This window comes from Odontesthes bonariensis, chromosome 3, assembly GCF_027942865.1.
Source record: "Odontesthes bonariensis isolate fOdoBon6 chromosome 3, fOdoBon6.hap1, whole genome shotgun sequence".
NCBI classification, from domain to species: Eukaryota; Metazoa; Chordata; class Actinopteri; order Atheriniformes; family Atherinopsidae; genus Odontesthes; species Odontesthes bonariensis.
In genome coordinates, this window is record NC_134508.1 from 14083098 (window position 1) to 14102929 (window position 19832).

At 41.0% G+C, this 19832-nt stretch overlaps 1 protein-coding gene across 1 annotated transcript in view; it reads left to right on the forward strand.

Annotated features, from left to right (window-relative positions):
* The window catches only part of suclg2 (succinate-CoA ligase GDP-forming subunit beta), a 106080-nt gene that overhangs the window by 57471 nt on the left and 28777 nt on the right, over positions 1–19832 (forward strand). Inside the window, exons 6-9 of the mRNA XM_075460413.1 lie at positions 1000–1089; positions 2971–3067; positions 7874–8035; positions 9207–9349. Of these exons, the coding sequence (XP_075316528.1) occupies positions 1000–1089; positions 2971–3067; positions 7874–8035; positions 9207–9349 (492 nt within the window). The remainder of the gene's footprint in view (positions 1–999; positions 1090–2970; positions 3068–7873; positions 8036–9206; positions 9350–19832) is intronic.

Here is a 19832-nt window from a genome sequence, read left to right on the forward strand (position 1 = left end):
TTCCTCATCCAAAAACTACGCCCAACTTCCTGTTTTTGGACAGTGAAAAGGTGAGGTGCAAACCTCCTTCAGATATCTTAAACACCTGGCTGACGGCTCGCACCGACAGGAGGTGGAGCGCAAGTCCTATGCTGCACATGATCTGAGACATTCCTCAACTTTCTCCCTTTAACCAGCCGTAGAAACAGCCCACGCCACAGGACGGCACAAAAACTCTTGAAACTTTGAAACTGAAAATAGACAAACGCCTCGTTTATTCAGGACCAGGCTCAAGTTGGATCATGTTTGGGCTTTCGTAGAGTTCTCCTGAGGCCACCTCAGGATGAGATGTTTCTCTTCTGGAAATAAAAAGAGGATTTTAGCACTCTGAAAGTTTTTTCATTTAGGTTTACACTCTTTTTATAAAGGCCTAATTAGCAGTTTGCTGCAGAAGTGTTTTTTTCTGTTCCTCTGTTAGTTACTTCTATCTTCCATCCATAAAGAAAGTTTGGTCCTTTTCATACAGCAGTGACCTTTGACCTTTGCACCAGCGCTCAGTTCTGAGAGTCGGAAGAAATGCTCTGAATGCTTTTGTGATTATTAAGTTTTTAACCAATCACTGAAACTCAGAATTGTGTTTACACCGAGGCAAAAATCGATTATTTAAGATTAATCTGAGGCACCTGAGACAAAAATGTGGAAAGCTCAAAAGCAATGTTCAGTCGGCTGTCAATCGTGTTGCCACATGCCTTTTTATAGCATGAACTTCCTGATAAATGAAAACCGGTGATAAAGATTAACACTTGAAGACACACCAAGGTGATACGAAGTAATTACTATGACAATATCCTTCACAGTTGTTATATGTAACCAGCGTCTGACAGTCAGAAGTCCCTGTGCCAGTTTCACATATTTTTAAGTTATGGTGTGGTTTTATGGCATAGCCCCCATTTCTTGGTCACTGCATTTAATCACATGTTTGTCATCCTGTCTCCTTCACTTTCACTGCTGCTCTTACAGGAAGTCATAGACATATTCGAAGGGGTGCGAGATGACCAGGCACTTCGCATGGCGACTAATTTGGGTTTCAAAGGACCTCTGCAAAGACAGGTAATAGGCTCGCTGACATTAGAGTCCAAATGCAAAGTGGAGACACACGATCCCACGTGCACATAGACAGACTGATGCGTGCCCATTTACAAGGGGACCATACTTTGGCTATTATTAGTTTTCCAGAGGCAAGTTGTGAAGAGTCATTACACAAGGCTCATTTGGCAGGTGGTCCATTGTTGTAGCTGGCAGTGATGCATGGCACAGTGCCAGGCTCAGGGAGCTGACATCACTAATGGCACCATTATTTGACAGAACATGCCACACATTGACTTCATGCAGTAAGAAGCAAAATTCACCGCACTGGGACTGGGTTTTCAGGACTGTAAACAAATTTTACAAATTATGCTGAGGCATCGTTTGCTCATAAAATAAGACTGGAAGCACAGCACCGGGGCACCCCAGGTTTCCCAGTCCAAACGGGTATTTTCGATGAGTTGATTGCATAGGCCTCTTTGTCTCTTGGCATCAGATCACTAATTTGTTTTCTATTCCACAGGCACCTCGGCACGAGGAATCAGATTAGCTCCGAATTCGAGCACATGGAAAATGTATAAATCACTCAAAAAAATAAGTTTGCCTTTGTGAAAACAAACTTGAGTCAAATTATATGTTAGCTTCGGTTGCGGTTGTGTCATTTAATTTGGAGGATGTTGAAAGGTCATTGATTTCAAACTGGCAAGGGGAGAAATGAAAAAGGATTGCTTAAGTGCCTGCCTTATTAGAATCATTTCCCCCTGTTGCTGTGAGTTAGCTACCAGACTGTTTGATACAGATAGAAGTAAAGCTGATCTAAAGCACCTTTTCTGTTTTGAATAGGCAGTTTCAAGACATTAGGATACCAGCTTGAATCCAATTAACCACTCTAATCACACTTTATAGGGATAAAGGATGAATGAGATGCAGATTAAGATCCAGAAAACCAAGAAAATAATATTCTAACAATTACAATACTCAGAACGCATTCAAAATAGGGGACTTTACCCAACAAAAATGTCAGAAAAATGCCAAAATGAATAAAAGAAGGGGGGGCCACACAGACCTGCCTACAAAAGACTGTAGAAACCTGTTGCCTCCCTTTACTCTTAACCAACAAGAGAACGAATTCGAACAGGAACAAAGTGGCTTAAAACAGAACTGCTAAACCCATGTTGAAAGGGAGGGGGAAAAATCAAGTTTAAACTGTGCTGCAAATTCCAAAAAAAACATCCCAGACAGGCCAACAAATGAAGTTACCTGAATTCATTAAGGCATGAGAGGAGTGACAGAAAGTGACGGTCTAATAAAGTGTAATAAAAAGATAAACTTAGAGTAGAATGCAAAAAAAACTCTTCAGTTCGTGCAAATGTAGGCGTAGGTTCGATGAGCTGTTCATGGGAAATTGGATTCTTTAAGGGAAAGGCAAACGTTTGTGCGTCTGCATGCCAACACTGTTTCAGTGGAGTATATGAATCCAAGCTGAGTTTTTTTTTGTTACCTTGGAACAATTAAAGCAATGTAGATATGAACTCAAATCACTTTTAAAATTCAGGTTGTGCTGTTGATTTAATGCGATTACTTAAGTGCCGTGGCATATGACAACTGCTATGTTGGGATAAAGGGAAGATAGAAAAAAGAGCAATCCCAGGGAAAAGAAAAAGATTTATACAATATTGGATAGAAGTGCGCTGGTGTGTGTCTCAGTCCTGGTGAAAGCACTAAATGAAATTTACTCTGGCATGCACAGATAAACGCATTCATGCAAAACCAGCTCAGACAGCGGGGTGTTGAAGGTGCTATGCCTTTTTTCATGTAGCTTGTGAAGGAGGCTGAGTGGCCCTGGCGGGCCTGGTGCTCAGAGTCAGAACCTCAGGTAATTACTGTCGTCTGTGGACCTTGCAGGCAGCAGATCAGATTAAGAGGCTCTATGATCTGTTCCTGAAAGTCGACGCCACTCAAGTCGAAGTCAATCCTCTCGGAGAGACTCCCGAAGGACAAGGTACATTTCATAGAAAATGCTTGTCTTTGTGTGTGTGTGTGTGTGTGTGCGTGTGTTTGTGGCCTCTATCTTGTGCGTTTCCATGTTGAATATTTCAATACCTGATTTCTTTCTGTTTGAAGATGCAGCCACCTATTAAGCACCGACTGTGAGATGCAGGCACATTATCTCCTCAGGACTGAATGCGTTTAAAAAATAGGCTGTTTTCTGTAATTGCAGCACACTCGCATCAGCCTCTTTTCAGCATGACTTTGTCTGGATCCAAAATCTAAATGGCTTTGGGGAGATGAGCTATTCATACTCGCAGCATGTTGATGTTTGTCGATGTCTCTTTTTTTTGAAGATGATTAACTTAAGGCATAAATTCTGTCATCCAAAAGTAATGAGGAGTTACAAATTATGGCAGCGGCATCGAATAACTCCCTAATGTACCCCTCACTCTGCTAAGAATAACAAATCAAGGATGCTCTGTCAAAAGTTAAATTTGAGTAGAGTAAATATGTAACTAATGAGTTTGCAGGTTCCTGAAATGCCAAGTATTTAGTGTGCATCTTTGTCTGACCTTGAGCAAAATGTTTATTTTTTTCTTATTTATTTTTTTATTTTCTTATTCCAATGTCAAGCTTATAAAACCCAAAGCCAGGCTTAAAAAAAGCAGTATCCAAGAGTCAGAAAATGTCTAGTTCTTGCTCTCAAAATCAATTGTTATATTTAGAATTCCCTTAGATCACTGAGTACTGACGGAGCAGTTTCTAAGAAATGTCTAGATGGAAATCTTTCTTATTCTCACTGCACGGTGCCTTGGAATGCATCAAAGGGAGATAATGACGAATTAAAACCTGAAGAGGTCTGTCTTCTTCAAAGTGCAGCCTGGTCTATTACACATTCAGTTCATTGAAATTAAGTTGAAATAATCAGAAGCTGCATAGATTTGCTGGTAATTCAAATGTCATGTTACAATGGCAATTCAGCCAGTAGTTTAATAGCCAATAAAAAAAGCCTGAAGTTTGTTGAAGATGAATTTATTGTCAAATTAGAAAACAGAAATGATTTTAGTGAATTCAATCGTTTTCACAGTCTGAGGAAAGAAACTGCTGCTACGTCCCCAATCCAGGCTGGAAGGAGGCTGAACAGGTTGAATGTTTTTTTTTGTTTGTTTTTTTTCTGGAACCTCACCTCACTGATATCCCTATTTCTTAGCCGGTGATGTTCTGGGCAGTTTTCCTCTCCAGCTGCAGATTCTTGCGGGCCATTAAGTGAGCACATCACGTGTCAGTTTGTAATGTGTCCAGTTAGGATGCTACACTACCGAAGTTTAACAAGTACTTAGTGCAGACTTTTCACCTTCTTCTGTTTGTGTTGCACGTACAGTCATTTCTGAGCTTCCCAGGTAGGAGATGTACTCAGAAATTCATTTATCAGCTTTGTGGATTTGTTGATATTCTGTTGCAGGCTGTCCCCCCAGTGCACCACGCTGCAATATTGTTGATTTTCCTCCTGATATGAAGAATCATCATTGGCTGTAATCCAAACAGCGTCGGTCCTGGCAAACTTAATTTGTTGTGGAGCAGAGCAATAAATTAAGTCACGGTTGTTAGTCAACTATTTCTACTTGTAGAAATTGTGAGTTTATACCCAATTCAGCTCATCACTGTTATACTTTTAAGTCTATATGAAAAAAGCTGTAGTTAAATGTTGGCTTTATCAACAAGGGACAGTCTCTCTGTCGTACCACAACAAAAGCATTTGCAGGCCTGCTGCTTCCCCTGATGTCTCTCCGTGAAAACCGTCTCTAATGACTTGCTTAGAAAAAGGTCCATGGATTTGTGTTATGTTGTCCTCTAAAGAGTGTTTGCTATCTAGCATCTACAGAGATTTTCTTGAAGTGCAGTAACACAGCATGTCAGTTCAATTATTTACCTTAAAGTCCAAAGTCAAACATTTGTGCCGAGTAAAAGTTTGCCTTGCCGTTCGGAACTCTCATGAGCGAAGCCAATGCATCCGTTTGAAAATCATTTACCCAATGGATGCCCAAGTTTCAGTTTCAGTAGGTTTCATGTGCATTTTTTCCTGTATTTCCTGTGTATACTGGTGTTCCCTGGTGAACGAACAAATATATGCTTGAATCTCATTAATTCCCTTAGCACATCGAATCTGCTCAACGGGGATAACGTTGCATTTGCTCATCATTCATGATGACAAAGACATTGTGCATTGTCAAAAAGCATAACGCCGTCTCTCGCTGTGCTGCTTTTGTTGAACTTGTGCTGAACCGTTTTTTTTTCCTCTCCTCAAGAAATGAGGGTGATTGCCTCGTCTGCGGCGCTGAGCGCATTTTGGCTGTGATGCGTCCTGCTGAGACGTATTACATCGCGCTAAAGACACATAGCCTCTTTGATGTTATTTAGTCGCCTAAAAAAAGACGTTTCTTGTTCAAAGTGTGCTTTATCAAACATTGACAAGATATGTTTGTTATTTCATGATTTCTTATGAATAATAATGAGGAAAATGACTCCTTTCAAAAGCTGGATTTTTCTGGAGGTATGACGTTCTTTTTCCATCAGCGAGAAGGCTGTGATCCAAGCGAGCTCTGGAAGCGGGCTACTCATGAATCTCAGCTCATTCAATGGCTCGGTTTGTTCACATTTCACCAGGGAACGCAGCTATTTTCAAGCAGGCATTCCACATACATGTGTCAGAAACCAGAATTTCTCAAGGGGGAGGTTCTTTCTTTTCTTTTTTGGTAATGGCGGAATTCATTTTGTTGATGCACTGCAATAATGGTTTCAACACAAAGAGCAAAGAGAGTTGTGCTGTGGTAAACCTCGTCTAACTGAAGGAGACTTTTTAGCATTCTCAGTAGAGTTTGCCTGCCGCATGTAATGTGTTTATGTATGAATTGTTACGTCTGGCTTTGTTTTTGTATTACTATGTTGTGGCATTCATTAGAAAAGTTCATGAAGAAAGTGTTTTCGACCCTCCCCTTTAAAACAGTTGCAGTCATGTGAAAGCTTTAAGGTTTAAGGTATCAGGACAAAATGGAAAACCAAAATGTCATTCCAACTCTGTGTTGATATTAGGTGAATGCATATTCAGGTGAACAACAACACACGACCTATTACACAGTGTCATCATTTATTGAGTGAAAACTAAGCAAAATCTTTGAAGCAGTGTGTTTGAAAAAAAAAAAAAAAACTGAGTACATTCTATGATTCAGTAGCTTATTGAATCACCTTTAGCAGCAAAAACTGGGAGCAATCATTTTCTCCAAGGTGTCATCAACGTCTCGCATTGTTGTGGAGGAATTTTGACCCACTCTCTTTACAATGTTGCTTCAGTTCACTTTAATGGTTCAGGGTCTGAAGCATTAACTGGACTGTTGCAACAACTCCATGCTTTTCTTTTCCGGTCATTCTGTTGTAGATTCTGTTGCTGATGTTTTTTTGGATCACTGTCCTGTTACGTGACATCAACTCTTGGACACGTGGCCTCACATTCGACACGAAATGCTTTGACATACAAAGGAGTTCATGGTCGACTCAATGACTGCAAGATGCTCTGGTGCTGTGACTAGAATAAGCCCAAATCGTTACCCCTCCACCTTTGTGTTTGACGGTTGGGATGAGGCATTTGTACTCGCATGCGGTGTTTGGTTTTCACTAAACATTGCACTTTGTATTGTGATCAGACATCTCCACTTCGGTCTTTTATGTCCACAGAACATTGTTCCAGAAGTCTTGTTAGTTCAGATGTATCTCTACAAACTTTAGCTGTGCTGCCATGTTCATTTTAGAGAGAAGAGGCTTTCTCTGTTCAAACCAGTCGTTCTTGTTCAGTCTTCTTCAAATTTTACTGTTGTGAGCTGTAACAATTACCACGCTATTGTGTTGTGTAGAGTCGGAGATGTAGCTCTCGGTCTTTCCTTGCAGATTCTCTCAGCTTTGTACGGTCTGACTCTGGGGTGAACTCCTGGGAAGATTGACAGCTGTCTTGAATGTTTTTCACTTGTGAATATTCTTTCTCACTGTAGAAAGAGGGAGTCCGAATTGTTTGGAAATGGCCTCATAACCCTTCCCAGATTTATGGGCAGCAACAGTTGCTTCTTGAGGATCATTGCTGATGTCTTTCTTCATTGGCATTTTGTTAACACTCCAGCAAACTGACAAAATGTCTGATATTAGAGGGAATTTAATAATTACCCGGCTGCTCCTTTACCTTCTTAATTCCTATGGAAGCAGAAAGCCCCTCTTACTACTTCTGTATTTTGGCTTAGTTTTTCACCAGTAAGTAATGACTTTGTGAAATATTTCATGTGTTGTTGTTCATGTACTTAATTTCAAGACCTCATAAGAACCAGATCAATAAGTTTTTATCTTCTGATAGGGAAAACTTTGCATTAAAAGAGGGCGAACTCAACTTGTGACTGTATTTACCATGATGTAGATATGACAACATGGTCACATGTCTTATTTATTACTAACAAAGCATGCATGTGCATTTTTTGTAAATGTTAAATCATTACATCATTGAAGTCTTAAGCTCTTTGAGTCGTTTTGGTTCAGGAGTTTAGTTTCTATGAAATTCATTCTCTTTCATGTCCATTTACTATAATACTCTAACAATAGCCAAGTGAAAAATGCTAAATACTTTGAGGTTATAAACACTAGTGGGCTTAGGGACACCCCTCAGTTTATTGAATTCAGGTTTTTATAGATAAAGATCTCTGCCTTAACCCTGTTTCCATCTTTTGTGTTGTTTCTTGTGCTGTCTTCCACCTCTCTCCTTTTGTCCGCATCCTTACCCCAGTGGTTTGCTTCGATGCTAAGATCAATTTTGATGACAACGCCGAGTTCCGTCAGAAATCCGTGTTTGCCATGGATGACATGATCGAGAGCGACCCCACTGAGATGGAGGCAGCCAAGTGGGACCTCAAATATATTGGACTGGACGGAAACATAGCCTGCTTTGGTATAGAAACAAAGCCCTGTAAAATAACCCATTCACCTGCACACACATACACCAACCAATAAATGAATTCTTCCTCATAAGCAAACCCCTCCTGACATAAGGCTACGATGTGTCTCTTAAGGCACATAAGTGAAAAGCTTGGACGCCGTTAAAACTTAGTTAGAGTGAAGGCAGCATGGGCACTCGTCCAGTGCGCGTTACAAGCAGCTGTCTGAAGACTCCAGAATGAATGCTGCCAGAACCAATGTGTTCTAATTAGCTATAATCCGCCCAGAAAGTCTCCAGCGAGCCAGATTGTTAGCATTCTCATTAAAGCCCCCCTCTCTTGTCATAAATCAAAGCTTTTACAGTGTACAGCAGCACTAACAGGTGCTCTCGTTCTTTACCCCGTAGCCTCATAAACACATTAGATGTCTGTTAGCACTACTCCCCCTCCAAGCACATGCTCGCACCCCATCCACATCCGCATCCACAGCTTCCACTCTCTTAAAGTCACAGCAGCTTTTAAGACCCTGCAGCTTCCTTGAGAGCTCCATAAGACACCAAAGTGACAGCTGTTAAAGCAAATTTCCCTTTTATTGAGTCCTCAGTCGGGTTGGTTGCCAGGACGCTAGTTCAGCTTAGCTAAACCAAATGAGGTAAGACATTCTCGTGCTATTGGCTCCTGCACAACACGGCAGGGGTGCGGCACTGGCATTTGGTTAGATGTTGATACTGTCCACAGAAAAAGCAGAGGAAACTCTTTTAATCAACACTTCTTTCTCTGAAGTTGAAACTTGACTTGTGATCAAATTTTCTCGAATGTTCCTGATTAGATTTCCAGTACATTCACTTTTTAATTTAGTGCTCGATTCTTCTATCACACATTGTCCCCCTCAGTGTTGTTAATGTTGTTTTAATTAACACGTTTAATGGCATCACACTTTCCTCTCAGGAACTTATTTATTTTATTTTATTTTTTCAATTTCCAGACACTAGCCTTGTATTAATGAGAAAAGGGTATTCTCATTAAATTTAATAAATGCAGTGTACTTTAGGTCATCATTAGCCTATAGTGCCGTTTCCATTTATTATGAGTGTGCATACAGACAAGTGCACTTTTGCTGCTGTTTTTGTGTCCTTAACATGACACCATCACACACTCAGTTTTTTTGTTTTTTTCCTGAAACAGTGAATGGAGCCGGTTTGGCCATGGCCACATGTGACATCATTGACCTGCATGGAGGAAAACCAGCTAATTTCCTGGACCTGGGTGGCGGAGTCCAAGAGAGGCAGGTGTATGAGGCTTTCAAGCTGCTCACGGCTGACCCAAAGGTAGGAACTAAATGATGAAAAATAAACCTGTTTGCATCCCTTCGTCTTGCCTAGATTGACTTTAACAATTGAGTACTTTAGCCAAACAAGATCCTTATGTTAAAGCATTGCCTTAAAGATGAAAGAAGGGGAGCTTGCTGAAAATGTTTTCCCATGTTTGTCATGTATCTTGTCATAGCTGTTTGGTACGTGACTTGTCACTGAGACAACGGCGCTCATTAGGCTGGAGGCCTTGGCATATGTCCATGTTTCACTGAGAGAAACAGACTACGGGCGTCTGCGTCATTATATGCCATCATTTCAGTTGCTGTGGCTTGATAAATTGGTGCTCTGCTGTAATTTTGGGTTTTTGTTCTCGCGTATATCCGCCTGCACATGTAAACACACGGCATAGCCGATTCCCAGCTCTGAGTGAGTGGCAGCCTGGGATGTTTAACAAACGATTCTACTCTATGTTCAGAAAGCTGATAATTCCCAACTAAACAATGTGAGCCTTGTAACTATACCACAGTGCTGATTTTGTGTTGACAGTCACATCTCTAATTCCCCCACCGCCGTCATTCTTACATCCCTGCACTGAGATGTGGTCTGTCTCAGCAAACCTGGCATCCCTCGTTGTGTGGAATGCAGAGTAAAACTAGATAGAAAATTCAGTCCTCAGACCAGCTTTTTAAAAACCTTGGATTACAGCAGCACTCTACAACCTCTGGCAAACATCGCCATGCTGTGAAAGTTCTCATTGAGTTTTATCACTCTGTCAGAAACAACTTAAGAAACTACACATATGACACAAAATCATTTTATTTCCCAGCTAAACACTCTACCTTTGTAAAACATGCCTCTGCGAAAATCAATGGAATTCCTGTGATTTTTGGCAAATCTCTTTTTCACTTTAGGTGGGATTAAGAAAATTAATTGTTGCATCTTTTCTGACTTTTCTGACCACTTGAATTATTTCAGAGATAACTATGCGTGTCCATGAGAGCTTCCCTTTAACCCTCTGTGACGTTGGCTTCTTCTATTAAAGGGATAGTTCGCCTCTTTTTACATGAAGCTGTATGACACCCCAATATCGTGCATGAACATTGACATTGAACATTGAGTTCCGGCCTCGTTATGGCGTTGACAAAAGTAGTCCGGCTAGTTGGCTGGGGCCACAAAAATAAAGCGGTTTGCTTCTCAAAACAATATGCGTTCAAAAGAGTAATACAAATGTTGCATCACAAAATCGTTGCCAAAGAAAAAGTCAGACCTCACAATCACTTGGCGCTATTTTCTCTCCCTTCATATCACTGCGTGCTGCCGACAGCCGCGCCTGTTTCACGGTTTAGACCGCGCAGACCGAACAGTCCCCTGCTTCCGAGCAGTAAACACCATTTGTGAGGTCTGACTTTTTCCTTGGCAACGATTTTGTGATGCAAATGTATTACTCTTTTGAACGCATATCGTTTTGAGAAGCAAAACGCTTTATTTTTGTGACCCCAGCCAAATAGCCGGACTACCTAGCAGGGGGTAATGTTCATGCACGATATTGCAAGTATGGGATGTCATACAGCTTCATGTCAAAAGAGGCAAACTATCCCTTTAATGTGTTCGTGATGGTTCACATTTGGCTTTTCTGCAGGCTCTTACTCACTTTGCATGTCAGTCGTTTTAATGTTGGGGATTAGTGGTGTATGTAATCTCACTATGATAAGGAATAGCATACATATCATTAACACCTAGAAACAATTGATGTTTTAAGATATCTGATACGCAGTCTGCTCTTAAAGTAGAAACTCCTTTTGATAGTACACTGCCAGAAAACTCCATTCTAACTAAAGCTCATACTGCAGAGGAGTTTTTATGGTGGCATTTTGAAGCACTGCAACGAACTCACCGGTGTCGCACACCTCTGTACGTGAATACCTTTAACACCCCAGCAGGTGATACATTTCCCGACTCACAAATCCACCGTTTTATCGATTTGGCCTCATGAATTAAAACCAGTAGAGTGCAGTGGAAAATAGATTGAGAGGATTAAAAAGAAATGCACTTAAAGGGGGAGAAACTCCACTTGTCACTCTGTTTCCATATGGGCCCATCATCATCATTATCATTATCATTGTCATTGTCATTATTATAATACCCTTTGAAAATAAGTTGGATATCTACAAAGGCAAAATTTAAGAAGCATAAAAATTAGGGCTGGGACTTTAGCGCGTTAATTTCGATTAATTAACCACACACATATTAGCGCGTTAAAAAAATAATGCATTTTAATCGCACACTATAATTTTTTTTATTTTATTATTATTTTTTTTTTTTCATACAGACGGATGGACGCAAGTCAAGCAAGACTGATCGCACCCACTCAGAAATTTACTGATGGTGAGGGCTGACGAGGGGCTCGTTGTGTAGCCAATATTTCATGCGGCATTAAATTTCATCTGGGCGGAATGAAAGAAAGATATGTCAGAGAATGTCTAATGGAAGAGAACTGCCACTCTCGGTAACTTCCGGTTTCTGAAATGGTGTCCCTGTCCATGTGAGGGCGCTCGCGGGCGAGTCCAGAATGAATGGGGGTCTATGGGGGTTGCACCCTAAAAATCCACTTTTCTCAGGATATAATTTTTTGTCAAGTAATTTGAAAGTTGCTTTCAAAAGGGGGGACTAAAAAAATACATTCGGCTGAATATTGCATTTTTGAAGTTCACTTATCTGTTCTAAAAAGCCGTTCAAAAATGGTGATGACGTCACAGATTGCGTACGTTCTGCTTTACGGCAAGTTCTGAGTCACTGCAGAGCCCGTCTGGCAATTCAGCACGGTCGCTATGTACCCTAGCCCAGAGCTATATATAGATACTTCTTTCCATAGCTCTGCCCTAGCCAACTTACGGTGGCAATAGCGAAAATTAAAACAAAGTTTAGACAAAGTTTATACCAACAGAGCTCAGTTTGAATGCATGGACACGTTCAGTGAGTTTGATTTTCTTAATAAAACAAAGGACTAATGAATAAATTGACTAAATAAGTAACACTTGTTGCATGTATTATGCAAAATAATAACACAAACTTAAGTAAAGATTCCAAAAGTAGGCCCTTGTTGTTAAACATATATTTATTAATGTCCTAAAATAACCTATTTTACCTAACCTAATTTAACAAACCTAACTAACCCCCTAATCTATCTACTAAACCCCCCCTACTGCCACTGCAATTTACAGTCAAGCTGCAGAATTCAGGCCGTGAAGGAATGGCGGAATAAAAATGATTGTTTAATATTACTGAGCGGGACATTTACTGTACTTTTTAAGGTCGTAATACTAAACCATGTATATTGACACGTTGAACACACGAATAAGAGACTCAAATTCCATTTATACCCATGTACTTTCACAATACATATATAACGATCTGAAAACAAAAGTGCCCGCAGGAAGAAATAAGTTACTATACACAAATATTAACTTAAATATTAATAGCGGGAAGGTCCTCCTTAAGATTCTGTTTCATATTCCATTCTGGACATCCACTGCTTTGGCTTCAGCTGCCATCAAGCGGGGTCTCTGGTCGTAATCAGTCGCATGTCCGTCACTGACCAATCAGCATTCATTAGCAGAATGCTAGCGTTTTATGGCCAACAACGACCCAAACTGAAAGAAATTGAAAGGACATAAATACTCATTAATTCGACTTTCGACCTATAATCTATATTGAACTTGCTGAATCTAGAATAAAATATGCGATGTTTCAATGACAAGCAGGTGAAATAAATATATTTAGCCGTTTAGCCCCATAGACCCCCATTCATTCTGGACTCGCCCGCGATCACCCCCAGTGGAATTCTGGTGGGACTGCATACAATGGGGCTTACGGAGAGTGGCGAGGCTCTCCGTAGACGGGCTCTGGATGTCTGGAGAGAGCTTTTGTGTGTGCGCGAGTACTTCCGGTGAAAACTTCCGGTGATTTGACAGCTAGCTCGTCAGGTTAGGGCCAGTGGCCGTAAACAAAGGTTATAGCCGAGAAGAAAGATGATAATATAACGTAGCTAAAAAGACTAGCTTTCTTCAGTAGCCTAATGCTTACCGATTTAGCAAGCCTAGCAGCCTCGTTGCTAATGCTAGCCGCCGTAACGTTACCAACCATACCCGACATCAAGGAGTTGGCTGAGCAGGTTATGGAAGGGCTGGCAGAGTTAACTTCATAATGGGTGAGTGCAGGTTTCATTCACTTTTTTTCATTCTTTCACAGGATTGATTCACTTCAATGGTTTATCCGATTGCTGGCCGCCGAGCCATTATGTGTCTCGGACATGTAGCAGCTAGCGTGGAAGCTAACGGGGGCCCAACATCCAAGATTCTGTATACTGTGTTTTCATGCATGCTACATTCAGATTTCAAATAGGGATATGTTCTGTGTTTGTTAAAATATTGTAGAAAATGTTAATTTTCTAAAGGATAAAGTATATGCGATTAAAATGCGATTAATTTCGATTAATTAATTTCAAAGCCTGTAGTTAACGCGATTAAAAATTTTAATCGAGTCACAGCCCTAATAAAAATAAAAGTAAAATGGGGCGGTCTTTGGCATAGTGAGTACAGCAGGCGCCCCATGTACAAGAGGCTTGTATAGTCCTCGCTGCAGCTGGCCCCGGTTCGAGTCCCCATCGGACAGCCCTTTGCTGCATGTTGTTCCCCCTCTTTCTCTGCCCCCTGCTTCCTGTCTCTTTACACTGCCCTATCTAATAAAGGCATAGAAAGCCCAAAAAAATAATTTATAATAATAATAAATTTAAAAAAACTCCCTTGAGGACAAGAGGACATCCTCCTCCTGTTCCTCCTTCTCTTCTTGTCCTGGGCTTCCTCTCCAAATCCAGATGGGGGAGTAAGCCGGCTGCCTGTCCCTCCTGCTGTTGTGTATGGAAATAGCAACAAGAAGCTCCTCCCCAACGGTGGAAAAAAAAGTCAAGTAGGATTTGATATTGAATAGGGTTGGAAGTTCTATTAGCATTTCAACCAGGGTAGCTGAGAAACCTCCTCAGATCTGTGGAGGGAATGTTAATCATTTCATAATTAGAGCAAGCTGCTCATTTGCATTTTTTACCATTCCCTGTCCTAAAAACATGTGTGGATACTCGCATTTAGTTCCCACCCAGTGACTGCGAAGAGGTAAAAAATATTGACTTCTTTCCTCCTATTCCCCTTCAATATCAAAGCACAGCCATATGGGATTTTTTGGATTCGCAACCAATTTATGAGTCTTAATTCATGATGAAAAAGTACCAGACGTACTGCTTGATATGAATATCACAGTATTTTGTTTTGATTAAGAACACATTTCTCATTTATTTGGCTAAAAGTATGAATGGTGTTTGTTATTGGGATATTTGTGTACAGTTAAGACGGTGAGTTCGGTGGCAGCCGGTAGAGACGGCTATTTGTTTTCAGTGATTTTTATTTTCTTTGGGTGAAAAGATTAACATTTTGTCCCCACAGATGGACACAATGATAGATGTCTTTTAAGCAGACAAGTAGGCTAGAGCACAGGCTTGAAATATCCCACTGTGATGACGCCACGCGTTTTGGGGAAAAAAAAAGAACACAGGTACTTTGGTGTCTGTCTTTTCTTTCAGTCTCTCTTCCTCACTCATTCGCTTTTGTATCCCTCTCTCTCTTTCCCGCTGCCTACCCCCTCAGATTCTACTTTGATGTCTCAGGCTCATTGTGTTGAGAGGACTGGAAGCGATATGAGTGTACCGCTGGCACTGTCTAACAGAGATGGAGCGTGAGATGACAAAGCGTCCTTTTTCTTGTTTGCTTGAGTCTCCGGTATCCACCCTCACAGCATAATATACCTTAAACATGATCATTTTCTGAAAGTAAAGCGAGACAAAACGGAAGAAACTGGGATGCCGTATCTTAGGAGTCGAACACAGAGAAGAAAGTCCAAATGAAACGAATGAATGGAGGGGAGGGGGAGACTCAAAGCAGTATATGGCCCTTAAATATGTGAGGTGTTATGTAGCTCAGCTGGATCTGCTAGACCACTCAGCCTTGTTTGAATTTAGGCCCCCGGCTCTTTATGCGGGGATTTATTTATTTTCCGTGTGGAAATAAATAGCTCCACTTTCTTCAAATCCACGTATAGAACAGTTTGTTGACAGAATGACTGAATTTATTGAGGTTTCCCTCAGATCACCTGTAGGCACAAAGTAAGAGCAGGCAGCAATACCAACAGCCAAATAACGTCGTTATTGCTCTGTGCCGTGAAGGAGGTGCAGATGGATGTTTTGTCCAATTCAACGTTCATTTCATTCTCAGGGCTTAAGGTTGCTTTTTGTAATTCTTTTATTTATTTATTTGGTTTTTTTTTTAGGATAAAGTAACTGATGAAATTTCTCTAAAATGCGCCGTTTGCCTTCACATAAAACTGTGAATTGTCATCGTGGTTTATTTTGTTCCGATGGGATAACGTCACTGTTGCCTAATTCAGGTTCTCTTCAATCCTCCTTTAATTGCCGCATTCATTCGCCTCTCTACAGCAGCCACGAAGAATAACTTTCTGTTTCCAGTAAAAGCATAATCACCGCATAAAATTCCAATCGCACCAATTTCAGAATTAGAAAAATAAGCGGCACAGAACCAGATGGTGGTGAATGAAGATGGCAAATCGAAACCATATGACTCTATAAACATGTGAGCATCCGTGCTGATGTATTTGCTCGAGGAGCTTAGTTGGCACTACAACAAATGCATCTTAGATGGTGTTAAACATTTCACTGGGTTCTGTTTCCTCACCATCAGTTTTGTGTTTCTATTCACAACCCACAAGAACTTCCTTCTTTTTTTTTTTCTTTTTCTTTTTTTTTTACAGAATCTGAAATATTCCAAGCAGAGAATGAACTGTTTCTGAAGGTGAATCGAGTATTTTTTATTTTTTTCCTGATGGCATTGAAAATTGTGCAATTCTTATTTTTTGCACATACAATAATGACAAGAACCAGCGGTAGGAGACAGCCTCGTGCATATCGGCACATACTGCACAAATAGCCTGTCAACCTATGTTAATGTGTAAGTTCAGCTGAATTCTTACCTGTACCCTGGTTGCACACTGCAGTGTTTTTTTTTCGCACTGCTGTGTTGTGTAAGGTGAAGTGGGCATGCAAAGTTAGGAGGCACTGCTCCGAGGTGAAGTAGACACAGATTGGCACATTAGCATTAGTTCATTCAGGTGACCTACCTCCCAGGCAAATACGGGGGAGTTTTCAAATGCTGTTGTTTGTGCTGTTGTATAATCTTGCTGCAGATCATGATGCAGCTTTTTGTTCCCACCAACATGTGTGTGCTATCTCAATTTGGAGGCTGAGGCTCACTTGTGTGTGTGTGTGTGTGTGTGTGTGTGCAATCTCAAGTTTTTCCTTAAAGCTGCCGTCGGCAACTTTTTTTTAGTCATATTAGCTTGAACTGTCATGAGATTCTGGAAGAAGAATATTAAATTGGTTGTTTAGGAAAAATCCCGAATTCTGTAGCTCCCTCTGAAGCCTGTAATCGTGCTTGCAAAAATCGAGCGCTCCCGGCTGTTTTTAACCAATCACGTTAGGTTTATTATTGATCTATTATCTGAGCAGAACAGTCACCAACCATGCTGAGCGTGAGTCTGCCCCCAGCTTGTGTGCGCGCACACTGGTGTGAACTCACGTGCACCACCTCGTCCACAGAGGGGGAGGGGTTGGGGGGGCGGTTTGGAGCTTGGTAGAGGTTGGGGGAGGGACCTGAAAGTTGTATCAGTTCGAATTTTCCAACTTTAGACTCGGAATTTTGAAAACTTGCCGACGGCAGCTTTAAGAGTTCTCCCTGCATTTTCGTATCCTCAGTCTTCTTGTAGCATTATCAGGTGCTCCATCCCCTATTGCCCTCAAAGAAAACTACATACAATTTACCTTCTTTCCAGCTCAGTGACTCTGCTTTAACTCACCTGTGGCCCCCCTTTAGCTACTTTCCACCTTCTTTCAGCGACACTCCTGAGCCCATCTTCCCATCTACAGGAAACACACCACTGTTATTACTTTTCCAACGCAGCTCATGTCATTCACCGCTAGTTATTTTGGTCATTCATAATGAAGGTGTTTTGTCAAAATGCCCTTAAAAAAAGTCCTCTCAACATTTTGTCATGTCAACATTTTCCCCCAGTGTTTTCTTTCACCTTCTTCTATTTTGGCTTAGTCTCTCTCTCTCGCTCTCTCAACTCCTTCCTTCTTTGTGCCTTTCTTCGATGTAGCCTTTCATCTCGCTAAATCCTGTTAAAGTCAATGTGAGGAGCTCCCCGTAGTTTCATGCCTGCAAGTTAAATCCTGCAGGAGCTCAGTCACTGCCTTTCTCATCCCCATGTGGAGATGTCTGATCCCGTGTCTAATGTGCTTCCACATGTCTGGTGTCGCAGAAAGGCAGCGGCTCCAGTCCAAGCCAGGTGAGCCGGAGAAATTTGTTACCAAAAGTACGCCATCCTCTCCTCTAAGAAAAGAAGCTCTGTGTTTCCTCAGGGTGTGAAAGTGCATGATTGTGTAGGAAATCGCACTGCTTTTTCTTCCACTGTGAACAGATGCTAATAGGTGTAAATACATGCTTGTGCTGTCGCGCTAACACCGTAGACGTGTCTGTACACACATGCAGCGCTGCAGAGACGCCAACAACTTTTAATCACGATATTCCCTTATGATCTAAAAGTTCCGTGCTGTGTTATTTTAGAGGGAAAGAAATCACCTCTCCGTCTGGAGCTGAAGGCCTCTGGGAGATTCTGGTCCCCTGTGCAATACATACAAGCAACGCAGGCCTAAGAGAGAAGGATAGAAAGAAGAAAGCCCGATAATGGAGTTCATTCCCAGTGCCTGGAGTATAACACGGGCACTAAATAGGGGACCAGCAATAGGGGGACACATACTTAGTCCAGCCAACACACATATAGCGGTCGGACTACAGGAGTAGTAAACACTGCATTTGACAAGCAGACAGTTTGTGTGCTCTGAGTGGGCTTTGTTGATGAATTTCTTTTTTTTTTTTCTCCTTTTCATTTATGTGCTGTGTAGGTCATTGTATTGTTTTGCCATTATTGGAGAAAGGCTCTACCTTTTATATAATGGTTTTTCCAGGAGAATTGCTTACTGTGCAGTAAACTCTAATTGTGATAGATATGAGGTTGGGTTTGTGTGCATTGTATGGCTCTATGCATTTAAAATCACTCAGCTATGTGGGAGGCTTATGTTTTTAGGCTAATCCTGGAATACATGGGCACTGTGTTAATCCTTAATGTTTTCACTCTGATCCTGATGAAATGCCATTGACTGGTCATTATCTTAGTCTGTTATATGAAGAATTATTTATTTCTTCTACTTTCTAACATATAAAGTTGTTTGCATGTGTGCACATTGCAAGGTTGCTTTTTGTTAAGCTTCCAACACGCAGGGCAGAAGTCTGAAACCCATTTGTGCAGCCTAAGTGAAACACACATCTATGGATTGATGCAGTGTCCGTGACCTCACATTACAGATCTGCTTTACTCTGGAAAGTCTGAGGTGCATGTGAAAGCAGCATTAGATTTAATGTAACTTGTTCATGGTGACCCCATTTTCAGTATTTGTCATTACCGATTTACCACAACTTGAAAGTGCCTGCCTAGCACTGTATGGACATGTGTCCTCTGGAGTGCCCAGCTGTGTCTGGCACCAAGATGTTGGCAGTGGATCCATTGCGTCGTTTAGGTTGGGAAGTACGGCCTCTGTTATGACCTGCATCAAAAGTCTTTATCATGCTATTCAAACTATTCCTTAGCAGTTTCTGTTTACTGCTAGCACACATTGCCCTGCTTTGGAAAGCCGGACAATGTATATTTGCGTATTTGGTGTGCAACATTAGCCCATTTCTCACAGGCTGTTAGAGGCTGTGAGGATTGTTTTGCCTTTGTTGTATTTCGCCCTTCTGTCTGTTTGTAAGGTTCAGAAACAGTTTAAGTGAACTAAATAAACATTTGTGTCGTGGCCTTCCTGCTCTTCAGTGCTCCCTTGCCTTGGACCATCAATGTGTTTTTAGAACTTCTTCCTCTTTTCATGTTGTACTGAGGGCAGGCTGTGACATCACATTTAATTCTTTTCTTTCATTTTGCCGATAAATTTAGTTGGTTTTAGTTCACTTTTCAACATTGTAAGTTACTACGGAATGAACCGTAACACACAGTTGTTACTCCTCTTCTGCATTTCCGATGATACCTCAGGTTAGTGCTGGGCGGTATGACCAAAAATACATATCATGGTATTTTTTCATGGTTTCACGGTATATCACTGTATTTTTTTTTCATGCATAATTAGGTGTTCACAGCATTTTCTACAGATTGGGAACAGAATTAAAAATAAAAATAAAAATTCTTCAAAATAATTCCTTCGTTAATAATTGGTCACACAGAACATTATTGTATTAATATTCACATCTTCATTGTAAACAAATTAATAACA